This window comes from Phyllobates terribilis, unplaced genomic scaffold (assembly GCF_046119375.1).
Source record: "Phyllobates terribilis strain yellow unplaced genomic scaffold, ASM4611937v1 Scaffold_2__4_contigs__length_985480577, whole genome shotgun sequence".
Lineage (NCBI taxonomy): Eukaryota > Metazoa > Chordata > Amphibia > Anura > Dendrobatidae > Phyllobates > Phyllobates terribilis.
In genome coordinates this window covers 832,802,546-832,820,276 of record NW_027362762.1, presented here as the reverse complement: position 1 = coordinate 832,820,276, position 17,731 = coordinate 832,802,546, and the positions used below count along the sequence as shown (strand labels likewise).

At 43.5% G+C, this 17,731-nt stretch overlaps 1 protein-coding gene across 3 annotated transcripts in view; it reads right to left on the bottom strand.

Annotated features, from left to right (window-relative positions):
- SGSM2 (small G protein signaling modulator 2) overlaps nt 1-17,731 on the bottom strand; it is a 484,755-nt gene that overhangs the window by 170,656 nt on the left and 296,368 nt on the right. For all 3 annotated transcript variants that reach the window (XM_073667783.1, XM_073667784.1, XM_073667785.1), the window contains exon 3: nt 9,019-9,181. In XM_073667783.1, the coding sequence (XP_073523884.1) occupies nt 9,019-9,181 (163 nt within the window). The remainder of the gene's footprint in view (nt 1-9,018; nt 9,182-17,731) is intronic.

Genomic DNA, 17,731 nt, shown 5'->3' with positions numbered 1-17,731 from the left:
CAAGCCCCCAGTGAAAACTGTCTCATAACTCCCACTAAGACTTAACGAAAATTAACTCATTCGGGGTCAAATACTTTGATTGCTTACACATGTGCATCTCACTAAATTAGAATATCATCAAAAAGTTAATTTATTTCAGTTCTTCAATGCAAAAAGTGAAACTCATATATTATATAGAGTCATTACGAACAGAGTGATCTATTTCAAGTGTTTATTTCTGTTAATGTTGATGATTATGGCTTACAGCCAATGAAAACACAAAAGTCATTATCTCAGTAAATTAGAATACTTTATAACAGCTTGAAAAATGTTTTTAAAATCCAAAATGTTGGCCTACTGAAATGTATGTTCAGTAAATGACCTCAATACTTGGTCGGGGCTCATTTTGCATCAATTGCTGCATCAATGCGGCGTGGCATGAAGGCGATCAGCCTGTGACACTGCTGAGGTGTTATGGAAGCCGAGGTTGCTTTCATAGCAGCCTTCAGCTCGTCTGCATTGTTGGGTCTGGTGTCTCTCATCTTCCTCTTGACAATACCCCATAGATTTTCTATGGGGTTAGGGTCAGGCGAGTTTGCTGGCCAATCAAGCACAGTTGTTTTTAAACCAGGTATTGGTACTTTTGGCAGTGTGGACAGGGGCCAAGTCCTGCTGGAGAATGAAATTTCCATCTCCAAAAAGCTTGTCGGCAGAGGAAAGAATGAAGTGCTCTAGAATTTCCTGGTAGACGACTGCGCTGACTTTGGTCTTGATAAAACACAGTGGACCTACACCAGCAGATGACATGGCTCCCCAAACCATCACTGATTGTGGAAACTTCACACTAGACCTCAAGCAGCTTGGATTGTGGCCTCTCCACTCTTCCTCCAGACTCTGGGACCTTGATTTCCAAATGAAAATTGGAACTCTGGGACCTTGTGGAGTGTCAATGACTGCCTTCTGGACATCTGTCAAGCCAGCAGTCTTCCCCATAAAAGTGGAGCCTACTGAAACAGACTGAGGAACCTTTTTAAATGCTTAGGAAGCCTTTGCAGGTGTTTTTTGTTAATTATTCTAATCTACTGAGATAATGACTTTTTTGTTTTCATTCGCCGTAAGCCATAATCATCAATATTAACAGAAATAAACACTTGAAATAGATCACTCTGTTTGTATATAATATATGAGTTTTACTTTTTGTATTGACTAATTGAAATAAATGAACTTTTTGATGATATTCTAATTTAGTGAGATGCAACTGTATCTATGCAAGAAAAAAAAAGTTTTATTCCGCTCTGCAGCCATTATTACATCCTGTGTCCAGTACAACACGAAGATTTGGTGAAAGGTCCTCTTTAAAGAATAACTACTATAATAAATATTTTAAAGGAAAATCTGGAGCCATACAATCTGAGTTTGCAGCCAAAAATTACAACATACACTTACATTATAGGTATATACAAAATAATAAGCATCCAGCGCCTTTTTGGACGAATGGTTCCAGGAAATCCAAGATTTCTTAAAACATCCATTTATTTCTTCATATTAAAAACAGGTAACAAGAAGGTCAGGCAGTTTGGATACACTCATGATTGCAACAAGGCATAGAAACCAACATGTTTCGACCCAAATAGGTCTTTAATCATGGAGTTACAATATAGGTATAGTTTACTGAGTCACAAAATTGGAGGATATATTTTCTCAGTCGCTGAATTTGTGTATACTCTCCCAGGTGGTCTCATACCATCAACCTCGTAATGACCACTGAGGTCACTGATTGGCTGCAGCCATCGAGCGCTGTCTCCACTGCGTAGAGGTTGCAGTGGAGCCAGTGAGTAAGTAATTTTGATGTTTGTTTTCATGCACTTCAAGTTTTTGGACATTTTAAGTTTGAGACCAGAACACTCTTTTGGGTGCTTTAGACTCTTTTTTTGCACCTCATCAGACAAAGGGAATGACTTAGTGGAAAAGGGGATGTGGCTTCAAAGGGAACCGTCACTATAAATATGTAATTTTACCCGATGAAAATGCCACTTTTGCCTGAATCTGACATGTTTTCCCCCTCTTCCTGTATGTAAATCTAGCCTATTTAGCCAAGTCAATGTAGTTTTTCAACTCTTCTCTATAGGAGTATTCTTGAGGACCACACCCCATTGGCTAAAAAAATATGTTTATATACAGGAAATACTGATCTCAGGAATAGAGATATACAGAAACAAACAAAAAGAATGCCAGATTCAAGAGAACAGCAGCATTTACAGCAGGTAAAAAAAGCATTTGTCATGAAGTGACAAGTCCTTTTTAAGATGCTATAAGGGTAGTCATTAAGAGGGTGGTGTAAAGTTAGACAAAAAAAAGTGTTTAAACAAATTTATCATCCAGCACGAGCCACGGTAATGAATTTGGAGCATCTAGTCTAATTCAAAGCTGTTTCATTTCAAAACATATTTTCTCCATAGTTCACAATCGAAATGTGAACATTTCTAAAGTCCACCATCAGCTCTATTAAGCATACTGGTTACATGCCATTCCAGGTCCCCTAAATTGAAATGAATAATAGTGTTAACTGTCTTGTACAACAGTTTGTGGCTGAGAAATAACTTTGCGACACAAAATAATTGCAGGTAGGCTTGTCAAGAAGATTCTGCTAATGAATTTTTTACACATTTGGTCAATTTGCTAATCGTGATGATAGTATCAGCTCATTAACTTCACGGAACGGCGCTGGTCGGCAAAGTCTTGGAAATCTTCATACTGTTTGCTCTTTGAAGTTTTGTTAATTAAATGTTAGTGAGCACTACGCATAGAGATCAGCCAGCTTTTTATGGCTGGATTCATTGAAGTATTCATGATTTGGGTCAATTATTTCTACCTTTAGTAGATCACCCTCAAGGCTTTTTTTTATTAAGTTGAAATTAACACTTTTTTTCAAATTTATTTTAAATTAATTTCACCAAGATTTCTAAGAAGAATTACATTATGTGACGCATTGACAAACCCTACTGAAGGGGTGCACTGATTGGCCTTGAACCTGACTTCTATAATCCGCCCCTTGAGGAAGCAGAGGCGAAACGTACATCGGGTGTAGACAGCAGCAGGGTTATGGTCTGTTAAAAATCACCTTATCCTCAATATCATCTAAAATAGTATACTTTATTAGGATTACGATAATCACACAATGTCTCAGGATAAAATGATAGAATTACGGTAAGCACTTAAGGCCTAATGGCTCTTTATACTTAATAGAGCTACATCATACCTTCTGTATGTATTGACTATTATTTGTATTAATGCACTTGCTATTTTCAGTATAATTTTTTTTATTTACCTTGCACTCTGCACCTTATTTAAAATGGGATTTAAATGAAATAATGAACATGTGAAATTCCTTATATGATTGTTCTGTGCATACCAAGACATAAAATTGTATATATGAACCACTTAAGGACCACTTATCCTTTTAGATGATCTTGTTTCCACTTTTTAATTGTTTTTATTAAATATGCATAATAAAATTAATTTGGATGTATCATAGCAGTGGATGTGGCTGTTTTTTTGTAGGATGTGTAACTGTCTTTGACAACCACACCAAATATAATTTTGCGTTCTTACAGAATCTCTGTGGCTTTGGTCGTCTTTGTAGGTTCTATATTACTCCTGTGAATACCAATCAATCAAAACAAATCATAATTTTATTTTTATAGCAGGGTTATTTAGGCACTCTATTGTATGATTCTAAATCTGTTATTTGGTCACTATGTTGGTATTATGTGAGCACCATATGATAGTAATTGTAGTATGAGGTATTGTGTTGAACTACTACTTTGGCACTGTACAGTATATTATAATTTCAGGGTATGGCATTGATGATGACATTGTAAAACATTGTTTGTTGGGGAAAAATAATTACTTTGGCCCTATTTGGGCACTATAGTAGTATGGTCCTTGTATGGCCTGTTTGACATGGTTATTTGTTCAGTGTGGGGAACAAGAACAAACGATGATAACAGAAGTTATCGAACAGAGCATAACCAAACTTGGCATAAAATCTTTAATATTAGCAATTCTCATATTTATTCCTCCATCTACTCTCCTTTACAAGTGCAATTATTAGTGTAAAAGTCTGATGCCGGGCCATCCTTAAGATGCTGTCAAAAGAATAAGGTTAATGGAGGCCAGCGGGACTGTTGCAATTCTTTTCAGCCCAGAACCTCTTAAATTTACAGGCAGAGAATACAACATATAGAATTTGTAATCTTCAGACATTGGAAAGCACACAATAATATCAGCATATTATTGTGTAAAAACATTAGAAATACATTTATATTCAAAGTCCCAAGAGCTTAAAATCTGTTTCCATGAAAACAAAAACATAAAAGCACAAAACTCTATCTGACAGTACTGCATAAAAGATAATTGAAAAAGTCAAGGAATGGATGAAAGATTTGTGAAAATCACTGAACAGCTGTGACACAAGGGACCTGTAACAACTCAGAATAAACTGCATGATTATATGGCGAGATGGAAACAACCTGTCCTTGCAATTGTTATCTGAATATTTTACCTTGACCGGAGTTTATAAAACACTGTATTAGCGGGTTTACACAGTATAATCCATGCTGTTAAAGGGGCACTCCAGAGAGATAAAAATGTATTCCTATTGGCACAATCCAACCCTTTGCTCTCTATTCACAGTTCCAGATCCTCACTTGTGGATTACCCGAGAGTTAAGTGTTTAGGTGATATGTACGATAATGATGTTCTTTTGCAAAATTGCAGGGGACCTTTGGTATTCCTTATTCGTACATGATCAGATATCTTCAGCTGAGACATCTCTTGAATGTGCAGTTTACTACATCTACTACTTCTATTTCCACATACCCCTTATTGGTATTCTTAGATCCCAGGGCCTTAAAGGGGCAATTTAAACACATCTTCTGTCAAAAAAGATTGGTTCCTCCCTGATGCCAGTGAAAGCGATGTGGAAACGCTTAATTCCTTCCTTGTCTGCAGAGGACTGGCAGGTTCTGATCTGTTGGAATCTTGTGGCCTCCCCAGCCTGACTCAACTGTATATTATCTATCAAATCTATATGACCTCAGTTCGCCTTCACAAGATGGGCAGGACCCCTCTCCAGAGTGCCATAATTTTCATTCTCTGAATGATGACTTTTGGCAGTTGATAAGGACCCTTTAATCTCACTTTGGCTTAAAGAGATAGGATAGGTCATCAATGTTTGATCAGCCGGGATCCGACACCTGGCATCCCCACCAATCAGCTGTTATCGGTGGCGGCGGCAGCCACCGGCAGGAAGTACTTGCAGAGCTGGCCGGCTACTTGTAGTGGCTGCCACAGTGTATTATACATTTGCCTCCTATTCAAATCAATAGGGACCAGATGTATAGTACCCTGCACTGGCCACTACAAGTAGATGGCCAGCTCCGCAAGTAAGAACTTCCGGCCGGCGGCCACTGACACCGATGACAGCTGATCGGCAGGGTTGCCGGGTGTCGGACATTGATGACCTATACTAGGGATAGACCATCAATGTAAAAGTAGTGGACAACCTCTTTAATGTCTTTGGGTTACTCTACTCCTTATTGTTGACTACTATATTGTGTGAACCCAAGCTGGCATTGTATGGGTTGTTAGACGGAGAACAATGGCATCATCATACCCAAATCATTCTCATGGAAATCTTATTCTTAGCCAGGAAAACAATTGCTCGCCACTGGATGGCTACAGACCTCCCACAGTTAGTAGACAAAAAACGCTGGTTAATATTACTATATAATACTGGAGTTATATTTCACAATAGAGGATGTCCAGCTACATTTCAGATGCTTGGGGTCCTTGGGTAGATAACTTTCTAATTCTTGACATCAGAGCATTGCAGTAGTTAAATTTTTTTGGTTGTGTTTTTTTTTTGCAGTGTGTGTTTTATTTGTCTTTCCTTTCCCTCATCACAGCGTGTTGAGATAAAGATAATACCAATACCCCTCCGGCATTTTGCTTGCTGCTTGGGTCTCTGTTTATCAATTCAGATGTCTTATTCAGCAAGAGAGTTCTATCTGTTCCATAATATGTTTTCCCAGGCTGTAACAATATGTTTCTTCATACACGATCACTTGTCTGATTGCATTTACTCTTTGTATTACAGTCTTTGGTACCATGTTAAAAAAAAAAAATAAAAAAATGTACTAATTAGTGATGAGCGAGCATGCTTGTTATTCGAGATTTACGAGCATGCTCGGGTGTTTTCCGAGTATCTTTAGCGTGCTCGGGTGTTATGGTTCAGTCACTCCGTGCTCATGATTTGCGACTGCTTGACAGCTTTAATACATGTGAGGAATGTCAAACAGTCGCAAATCATGTGCACAAAGTGACTAAAACATAATGGCTGAGCACACTGAAGATACTTGGGGAGCACCCGAGCATGCTCGCCGTCACGGTTAACAGAACTTACTCGCTCATCACTAGTACTAATATCAACATAACTTCATAAACTATAAAGACTGATATCCATAGTGCAGTTTTTATTTGTCACAATATCTGCCATTCAGAACTATTCACTGTGAGTTTCAGCTGCTAAGCACTAGCCTTCCCGTCTGGGATTCTGCATCATAGATCAGAGGGCGTGTTCTGCTGCAGGCTTTTTAGACAATACAAGAACCCTGATAACATCTCCTTGGGGGTATAACTTGTCATGCTTGTAATACAAACTATGCCCCCGACCAAGCTTGATGTCTTGAATCCTTTTGTCCTTTGTGCTTTGCCTGCCTGACTATCCTGTGATTTATGCCTGCTGCTAATTCACAGCTTTCTGTGACAGTCATAGCTTCCCTCCATGATGCTCACATCACAGAGAAGCTGTGCAGCTACAAACTTTATCCCTACTGCCACAATGTAGTACTCATGTATCATACTTTTCTCCACAGCCTACGGAAAGTATCCGTACATTTACTGCAGTGTCTACCAGACACATAACACCCAGCAGTTCCCCTTAGGGTGCCCTGTCCTCAGGCTGGGAAGATATGTGTGATGTAGGAATACTACTGAGGGAGAGAAGTGATGGTTAGAGAGGGTTAGACTTAAAGTACACCTGTCAGCAGGATTGTGCTCCGTAAACTACATACACTATCAGGTGGGCGACATTACATTGATTAAAATGATACCTTGATTGATGAAATCCGTCCTGTGGTTCTTGTGTAATCTTTACTTTCAGTTTGGAGATAATGATATGCTCGTGCTCCGGGGTGGCCTGTGGGGGGCGCTCTATCTGGTGCTCAGCTTACGTATTCATCTGTATGCTCTTATAACAGCTCACTGATCGTTCACTGACCTGCCTCCTATTTTACTACTAGATGCATTATGTGCGCCGCATGTGAGTTTCCGCGGGTGAGCCGCAGGTGCACATAGATGCACAGTGGACATGGGATTTCTATAAATCCCATCCACTATGCTGTAACATCTGGCCGCTGCGGTGGCTCTGGATCGTGTGCACATAACCTAATTTGGCTAAACATTGTTAGCCATACTTCAAGTGGGACATTAACTTATAGTGTAAATATTTACAAAAGGTGGTATTAGACAGGCAGCTTTGTTGTTTTGGGAGGAGAGGTAACTTGTATACCCTTTTCCCAGAGAGCATTGTGTAGGCAAGCTGGTGGTTTCCATAAAGAAAAACAGTAACCCCAACATCTACTTTTTATAAACACTGTAATCAACTATTAACTATGACAATCCTGCATGATAAACACGTCTGTAATAAGTAATTGAAAAAAGAATTATAATAAAATCAGTTTTATATAATATAAAATATGTATAAAAAAAAAAACAATTTAACATACAGATACCATATTTCAGATAAACATCAACAACCTAGACCGATAGTCTTCCTACAGTAACAATAGACCATGCTAGATCTCAGTGACTAATTAGCGGAACTAACATACTGCTAACTTGAAATGCGCAGCAATTTTTTTCCGGAACACAAGAGGGAAAAGAACTAGACAGCGTGGAGCACGGTCACAGCTCGCGAGCCACTCTTATTAAAGCTGGCTGAAATCCTGTGTTGGTGTCACAGTCATTTATTCATTGGTGTCATAAAGTTGGAAATAGCAGTTTTGCCAAAGCACTTATGACTGTACCCAGGGAAATAACACCACTGCACTTACAAAACAGATTTCATTTTGAAATGCTTGGAAATATTCATGGACGAAGTCCATGAAAGGTCCTAGAAAGCGAAGCCAGGATATATAAATATATGCCAACTGCACACTACATTGAGCTTACTCTACATTGGTCAATGTGAATGAGAACGACCAAACTACGCAAATAGCCGTGCTGTCGGTGGCTGCTACATTTGTATATATATATTTAATAGAAGCAGCACAGTGGCTCTGTGGTTAGCACTGTTACTTGGCAGTGCTTGGTTCAAATCTAACCAAGGACCAAACCTGTGTAGAGTTTGTATGTTATCCCCATGTTTTTAGAGGTTTCTTTTCACAGTAATAGGGAATCTTGGTTGCAACAGTAAGTGATGACAAAGTCTCCTAAGCGCTGCCTTGTAGAACATGTTGGTGCAATAGAAATAAATAATGGAGACTATTGCCCCGTCCCGAATCCTCTGGCATCAGCTATCCCAGGACTTCATAGATGTGTTCTATAGATACAGTACAATGCATCTTCTGAGCTTTCCCTTACTTATAAGTTATGTAAAACTTGATAAATGTATTTTACCTCTACTTAAATTTTTTTGCTATGGCCATCAAATTATATCTCGTTCAAGCTTATCTGATGGTCATGTAAACTCATACCCAATTTTTTATTTGCCTATTTTGCCATCCTGCATGCTAAATATTCAGTTGATGTCATTCTTCATCTATTAGGGGGAGGGTTTCATAAAACAAACCTCAGGGGAGTGCTGTTCCAGGATTTGAGGGATGCATCCAAAAAAATCAACAGTTTAATTTACTTAGTAAAGAAGAGTTGTCTGCTTCTACTTGTGTTATATTTAATAACGCAGATTTTTCTCACCTTCCTTCCACCTGCTGCTGTAAGTCTTGCACTTTCTTGCATATATCGGCAGCAGTGGCACACGTCTTGGCAACCTTCATGAATAAAGCTGCCACTTTATCACTTCGCAAGAATCCAGCCGCCCTTCTCTTCAGGAGATGCAGGAGACATGCTTCTACCACACCTGATAAGCAAGCAAATTTTGGATTAATCAAATAGTTTTCTTTGTCAGTGAAATCAACTTAAATGGGGTAGTCCATTAAAAACAAGTTATCACCTATCCACAAGATAGTTTGATGTCCGACTGCTGGGATCCGCACTGATCAGCAAAACGGGGAACTTTTATCTCCTTAAGAATGGAGCAAAATGGACATGTTCAAAAGCCACTCCATTGATTTTCTATTGGGATGCCATGGGCTGCACTCGGCTTTTTCCGACAGCCTCATAGGGAATGAATAGATGGTGAGGCTTCCAACTTGCCACTTCATTTTGTAATGGAGATAAAATAAAAAAATCCCAGTTTTGCCGATAATGCGGATAGGTGATAACTCGTTTTCACTGGACTACTTCATTCAAAGGTGCACTAAGTCATTTTCAGACACAGTTTTAAATTTGAACACTTTAAAACTACTCATCTAATCAACATAATCAACATTTTAAAGTTTTGAAAAATAATTTTATAATTATATTTAAAGACAAGAGATCCAGTGATTAGTTATTTAGTTATTACCAATCTGGGCCAAGGAATCGTCTTCAAAGTTCTTTACCTGTTAGCAGTTAGCTTGTCAATCAACTTAAAACTACATCTATTCTCCCAGGCAGAGACATGAGTGGTTGTGTATTATATACATGTGTGAAATATCAAATGTTTCCTATGATCATATTGTCATATAAAAACCTTACGATGATGGTGTCTCATCTTGATAAACGTGTAAAATTGCAAAGTGCTTGTAAAAACAAGCAAGCTTGAAATGTATCTTTTAAAATCTGCTTTGTTCTCAAGAATCAAAGGATTTTTAATTCTGTGCCGCCCATTTCCTAAGTTATCAGCCACCTCTGCAGTGTATCAGATGGGGGCCGTTTTTCTAGACAAGAAGCGCACGCTTCAATGCTCTATGCTTTAGCGTTTGCAATCGCTGCTCTGAAGATGGCCAGGTTCAGTGGCCTAACTTTTCTTTCATCCTGCAGAGGCAAAGTTGCCTTTACTTTGCAGCATGAGAGAGCACACAGTTCTAACCAGCACATGAATCTCGTCTGAACCGTCAATCCTCAGGAGCGCACTGCTCCCCAGGAAGAAGGAAGCCATGAAGCAGGGGAGCAGTGCGCTCCTGAAGAGAAAAGATGATAAAAACCTTTATCTGTATATCTATTTAGGAGCACTGGAGCCCTGTCACATACTCTGAATATACCACAATTTGATAACCTGATTCTTTTTTTTTCTTTTTCTGTATAACAAATCCCAAAAAATATGGAAAACAACATTTTTTACGGACATTGCAAAAAGATACAATTAACGATAAAGATTATAAATAATAGCTGTCAATAACAACATAATGAAAATAACTCATTCTTATATTCAGCTGTAAAATGATTAAATACAATAAGTGCCACCAGCCTAAAAAAAAAAATCATGAATGTATCAATCTTTTTCTCGGGCACTGGAAAATGTTGTCGGCTTTTATGGATACATTATGTGAGCTCTCCCGGCATATACACCAAAAGTATCTAGAAGCCCCCTATTCACCAGATGGAGGCCAAAAGAGTGTCCTTGGGCTCCGCCAAGTTACTGTGAGTTGGCATACCTTTTTTCTATTTGCTGTATAGGAAACATATGCTAAGTATTAAGCTGGACTATCAAATAATAGTCCTGACACACTGTTCATGTCTAATGAATAGTTCAGACATGATGTCAAATGAACTTTAGAAGATATATTATAAAATGAAAGAGCAAATAATGTTGGAACTATACTATATGGAATAAAGGTATTAGGAGTAGAAATTAGAGTTGAGCAAAAACAGTTGCAGGACACTGGTCCAGTGGCTATGTCAGTAGTCCGTGGGTGCTGAACCAGAGCCCTGTGAACCTCCTCCTCCTAATCTCTTCCTGGCGCCTCTGCTGATTAGTTAATAGTAAGCATCATACATGCATCAAGCAGCAACGAAGATGTCGAGGCGGGCCAACTAATCAGAAGAGATGCAGTGCTCTGGTTTGGCAGACATGGACTACAGACGTGAATGCTGGACCAGGGTTCTGCAAAACTTTTTGCTTAACTCCAGAAGAAATTTACTTTAAGATTAATATTAAAGTGTTATTCCAATTTCAGAATCTCAAATCTGAGACGGGAATACCTCTATTGAGGCTCCGACTACGCAACTCCCAATTAGTTCTATGGCAGTTATGAAAACAGCATAGCTCAGCCGCCCTCAGCTCCACCTACAATGGTCGAAGTGTGAATGGTGGCATTACCACCTAAACCATGAGAGGCTAAGATGAGAATATCTCTTTAAAAGTTTTTTTTTTCAAAAAATCAAAAATTAAAAAGTGTCCTTTATTAATTTCCAAATGAGGAAGAATTTATTCTCTAAGCAAATTAATGACAAGTTCATTCCAATAAACCATTGCTTGGCTGCCTTTTTACTCAGCAAGTTAAAGATATACCGATGTCATATTTTACTTTCTGGCACACAAATTGTATTTATTTATCTGTATTGATTGTAGCTTACTGTGGTTGATTTAATACTGAACAGGATCGTTACTGCATTAATATTTCAACACTGGACATAAACTACATTACTTCTCTGCTAATGCCAACTGATTTCTCATTAAACTGTGCTAACGTTAATGCAACCCTCATCATCCTGATTGTCGCAATTTGAGGGATTGTACAGTGGGTACGGAAAGTATTAAGACCCCTTTACATTTTTCACTCTTTGTTTCATTGCAGCCATTTGGTAAATTCTAAAAAGTTCATTTTTTTCTCATTAAAGTACACTCTGCACCTCATCTTGACTGAAAAAAACCCAGAAATATAGAAATTTTTGCAAATTTATTAAAAAAGAAAAACTGAGGAAAGACTCTGCAAAAACACTAGTGCATGCCCTCATCATCTCCCGCCTTGACTACTGCAACCTCCTACTCTGTGGCCTCCCTTCCAACACTCTTGCGCCCCTCAAATCTATCCTAAACTCTGCTGCTCTACTAATCCACCTGTCCCGCCGCTATTCCTCGGCTTCTCCCCTCTGTCAATCCCTTCACTGGCTCCCCATTGCCCAGAGACTCAAGTTCAAAACCCTAACAATGGCATACAAAGCCATCCACAACCTGTCTCCTCCATACACCTGTGATCTAGTCTCCCGGTACTTACCTGCACGCAACCTCCGATCCTCACAAGATCTCCTTCTCTACTCCCCTCTTATCTCCTCTTCCCACAATCGCATACAAGACTTCTCCCGCGCATCCCCCCTACTCTGGAACTCTGTACCCAAACACATCACACTCGCGCCTACCGTTGAAGACTTCAAAAGAAACCTGAAGACCTACCTCTTCCGACAAGCCTACAACCTGCAGTAACCACCGCCCCACCACATTACTGCATGACCTCCTCTACCCCCACCTACTGTATCCTCACCCATCCCTTGTAGACTGTGAGCCCTCGTGGGCAGGGTCCTCTCTCCTCCTGTACCAGTCGCTGACTCGTTTTGTTAAGATTATGTAAATGTTTTTGCTATGTATATCCCTATCACATGTAAAGCGCCATGGAATAAATGGCGCTATAATAATAAATATTAATAATCTGGTGTTGACTACATCATTTTTTTTGTTACAACTGAAGTTTTAGATATGGATATGTGTCATGAAAAAATAAATAATGTTGCCTGTGTGTCACCCCAGACCTGGATGCCACAAACTTGTAAGGCTGTTTCTGAGAGCAGGAGGGAGGTTCTCTGGTCATGGACCATTTGCATGCAGCACCTCCTGTCCCAGGCCAGTAGGGGGAACAGGCTGCCCCTATAAAAACTGGTACTGAGGGCAGGGTTAGAGAGACCAGGACCCACTTCTGAAGCATCCAGAAGGATTCCCAGAAGAGAGGGACAGGTCAGCTGCAGCTGAGGAGTCCAGGAGGCAAAGGAGGAACAGTAAGCCAGGGACAGAGGCGACGAGAGCCGGTCCTGGCAGAGAGAGACTACACAACCGGACACTGGGGTCCGAGGCTGTCAGGGTTGCAGGTCCTGCAGCAGATAACCAACCCGCAAGGGATTTCAGGTCCCTTGGCCTAAGAAGCCTGGAGGCTCCACCACACAGAGGGACCGGTACAGCACGGAGAAGCTACAGGTACCTAAGGCCCGAGTCGCAAGCCATACAGGCGTAGTACACGGCAAGCTCAGGGACGTGGGCTATCATACCACTAAAGGGGGAGATAGTCAGCAAGGGCAGAGAGAGAACGGTAGGTCTACCCACTCACCCTGGCCAGTGGAGCTCACCCGAATGCCCTCAGACACCCAGGTTCATTCTTACCCTGTACTCCTGGTGGGTCTGTGATAAGTTCTGCAGTAAAAGACCCTGGACTGCATTATTGGACTCTGTGTGGTTACTGCGGCGCCTGCACCATCACCTCCAACATCCTATTACACTGCCCTGAGGCTACACTCCTCCCGTGGGGAGTTGTACTATTCCCTGCTGCATCCCCAACACCAGCCTCAGCGGTCTGCCTTGCAGCGGCGGTCCTCCCTGACCGCAATCCACGGGTGGCGTAGTCGGACATTACCTAAAACATATAAAAGGCTGCCACTGGTCTGACCACCCTGAGCCAAGGGACCGGGTCGCCACTACTACTCCCAGCATTGCCCTGAAGCCCGCTCCCGAGTGCCCCACGGCCCCCGGGGGGCGAGTCAGCTTTGGCGTAGTCAGCAGGATTGTGACCAACCCGCCACCAACGGGTATTGCGTGCCTGAAAAAGACTGTACACGTACCTTAAAAAGAAGTTTCCCGCCATCCGGAGCCGTTTCCCACCGTTTTCAGCCGTCTCCCGCCATCTTCAGCAGTTTCCCGCCATCTTCAGCCGTTTTCCCGCCATCGGACGCCATCTTCAGGACGCCGCGCGGGAACAAGAGGGGCGTGGATGTCCAAAGCGCGCGAGACTTGAAGCCCCGCCCCACGCACCGACGCTGCGCAAGGTCCTGGAAGGGAGAGAGAGCGACGCTGACGTCACCAGGACGCGACGCAAGGTCCTCACACGGAGCAGCACCAGCGGAGCCGCGGCCTACAGAAGAGGATCGTCAGAAGGTAGGCCACGCTTAACTAGGGGGGAGGAAGATGACGGACGAGGAGGGGCCCTCTACAACCGGCGTGGCTGCAGCGGCTGTGATGCCGTTCTCTATGCCCTACACCCCCGGAGCAGCCTGGCTACCCCAATACTCAGGGGACCCCCATACCTTAACTGACGTTAGGGAAAGACTGCACAGTTTATTCAAAGTTTATCCCCTGACAGAAGAACAGAAAGTGAGCATTCTGACGGGGCAGCTCACCGATGCAGCCCAGCGGGAAGTGAAATCATGGTCAGATGAGGAGAAAAGGACAGTAAAGGACATTCTGACCTGGCTGCGGAGTACCTTTGATACCCGTACCTCAGCAGAAATCAAAATGCGGTTCTATGGCTGTAAGCAGCGGGCCCAGGATAGTATCAGAGACTATGCCTTGAACCTGCAAGAAGCCCTGAGAGCTATCAAACAAGCTGACCCTGGTAGCGTGCAGGACTCTGATAAACTGTTGACTGACCAGTTCATAGAAGGTCTGCTGTCCAGCGCCCACAGAACCCAGCTGCGCCTCATGGCAAGCCAGGACCCCGATTTGACTTTTGCGCAGCTCAAGGATCGGGCCATCCGGGAGCTCAGAGAACCCGCAGCAGGTGGCGCTTTAGCTTCCCGGCGCCCTGCCATCACTTACCACCAGAGGGCAGCGCCCTACCCCGCAGACCTTGTTGGGGCTGATGCACAGGCCCTAAATCCATCCCAGCCTGCAGACCTGCACCATCAGGTCCAGGAGCTAACAAAGAGTGTGGCTGCATTAACCAGGACCGTACAGTCGTTGCAGGTGGAACCGTCAAGACCAATCAAGCTGGCTTCCAGTCCGGAGGATGTCCCGTGGCGTCGACAGATGAGGATCCCGCCATTCAGAGGGAGGCCCGCCGACCGCTACACTGAGGATGGACAGCCGATTTGCCGCCGTTGCAGTCAGCCAGGACACATAGCAAGGTAATGTACTTTAAATGGGTCCGACCTGGGGCAGAGGGCCAACCCCCAGGCATAAGGTCATCAGGCCCGTCTAATTGGCGTGATAAGTACGTGGGGGAACGCAAGGTCTTACCCGTAGTGCTGGACGGTATCCCCATGAGTGCACTGCTGGACACCGGGTCTCAAGTGACTACCATCCCCTACGTACTTTTCAAGCGGTACTGGAGTGACGCTGACATAACCCGCTACCCAGACGATGATTTAAGCATCATTGCCAGCAATGGCCAACCCGTGCCGCAGGTGGGGTTCAGAGAGATGACCATCAAGACTGGTAAGGTGGAACTGCCGACACAGGGAGTGATCATTGTGGACATTGACCGTGAAAGTCACTCTAAAATAACTGTGGGTACTAATGTAATTGAAAACTGTCTTTCAGAAGTAATTGTGATTTTACAGCAGGTGGCGATGAATGCGAGCTCCAGCCAACAGAGGGTCCTCCAGAGAGAGATAAGAGCCCTGATGAGACGGCAGCAGGTAGAACTGTCTGGTGGTGAGATCTGTAGCGTAAGAATGAGTGACCCATTCCCCATTTCCATGCCTCCCAAAAGTGAAATGATGATCTGGTGTAGGACTGCAATCGGGTTGAGAGGCTGAGACTACCAAGCCATGGTAGAACCCGTGTACTCAGACAGCAGGCCCACCATTTTGACAGCCCGGGGGGTGGTTGATGTCCGTCATGGGAGGGTGCCTGTTCGCATTCTCAACATTGGGGAGAGGGAGGTACACCTACCCAGGTACGCTACACTTGCCAAACTGTTTGCTGTTGAGCACAAAGCTATCAGGGCCGTGGAACCGTTGCCTCCATCTCCACAGGCGGAGGGTAATGGCTCCTAGAAACAAAAGGAGGACTGGTGCCAGAAACTCCATGTGGGTGCTGACTCCACTCCCCTGCACCAAAAACAAGGAGTCTACCGGGTGGTTCAGGAGTACGAGAGAATTTTTAGTAAGCACCCGCTTGACTTCGGCAGAGTAAAAGGGATAGAACACCATATCCCCACGGGGAGCCACCCACCAATAAAAGAGAGACACAGGCCGGTACCCCCTGCACATTATCAGAACACCAAGGGTATGCTGAGAGAAATGAAAGAAGCTGGGGTCATTAGAGATAGCTGTAGCCCCTGGGCAGCTCCCTTAGTTTTGGGAAAAAAGAAAGACGGTACCATTAGAATGTGCGTGGACTATAGACAAATCAATTGTATCACCCATAAAGATGAGTACCCATTGCCTAGGATAGAGGAGTCTTTAGCAGCTCTAAAATCAGCTAATTTCTTCTCTACTTTGGACCTTACTAGCGGGTACTGGCAGGTTCCTGTGGCAGAGGCTGACAAGGAGAAGACCGCCTTCACCACCCCGATGGGACTGAGTGAGTACAACTGTATGCCCTTCGGGCTCTGCAACGCACCAGGGACATTCCAGAGGCTGATGGAATGCTGTCTAGGGCACTGAAACTTTGAGACGGTCCTCCTTTACCTGGACGACGTGATCGTCTATTCCAAGACTTACGAGGACCATCTAAAGCACCTGGCCGAGGTGTTCGAAGCCCTGGCAGGCTACGGCCTGAAAGTGAAGCCTTCAAAGTGCCACCTGTTAAAACCGAAGGTCCAATACCTAGGACACGTGGTGAGTGCAGAGGGAGTAGCCCCCGACCCCGACAAAGTTACAGCTATCAAGAGCTGGCTAAGCCCCTCTAACATCAAGGAAGTGAGGCAATTCCTCGGGTTGGTAGGCTACTACCGAAGGTTCATCCCCGGGTTCACTAAGATGGCAGCCCCTATGCAGGACCTCCTGATAGGGCAATCTAAATCCAGAAGTCACAAGCCACCCTTCAAGTGGGACAAGCAGGAAGAGGAGTCCTTAAGCCAGTTGAAGATGGCCCTCACGGGGGATGAGATCCTGGCCTACCCCGATTATGGCCAGCCTTTTATCCTCCACACAGATGCCAGTAATGTGGGGCTGGGAGCCGTACTGTCACAGAACCAACAGGGCAGAGAAAGGGTGATCGCGTATGCCAGCCGGAAGCGGAGGCCCACTGAAAGAAACCCGGAGAACTACAGCTCCTTCAAGCTAGAATTCTTGGCAGTGGTATAGGCCGTCACAGAACGGTTTAAGCATTACCTGGCCTCCGCAAAGCTCACCGTGTACACGGACAACAACCCGTTGACACATCTGGACAATGCAAGACTAGGTGCCCTAGAACAGCGGTGGATGGCCCGGCTATCCAATTATTACTTCACAATCAAATACCGGGCGGGCAGAACCAACGCCAACGCAGACGCCCTATCAAGAATGCCCTACCTACCTGAAGGAGAAGACGACTCGGAAGAGCTGGAGGAAATAGAGCTCCCTGCATTCAACCGGTATGGGGCCACTCAGCATTCTCACCGGGTAAGAGACAAGGACTTAACCACCGTCATGTTCAACCCCTTACCCTACCACGGCTGGG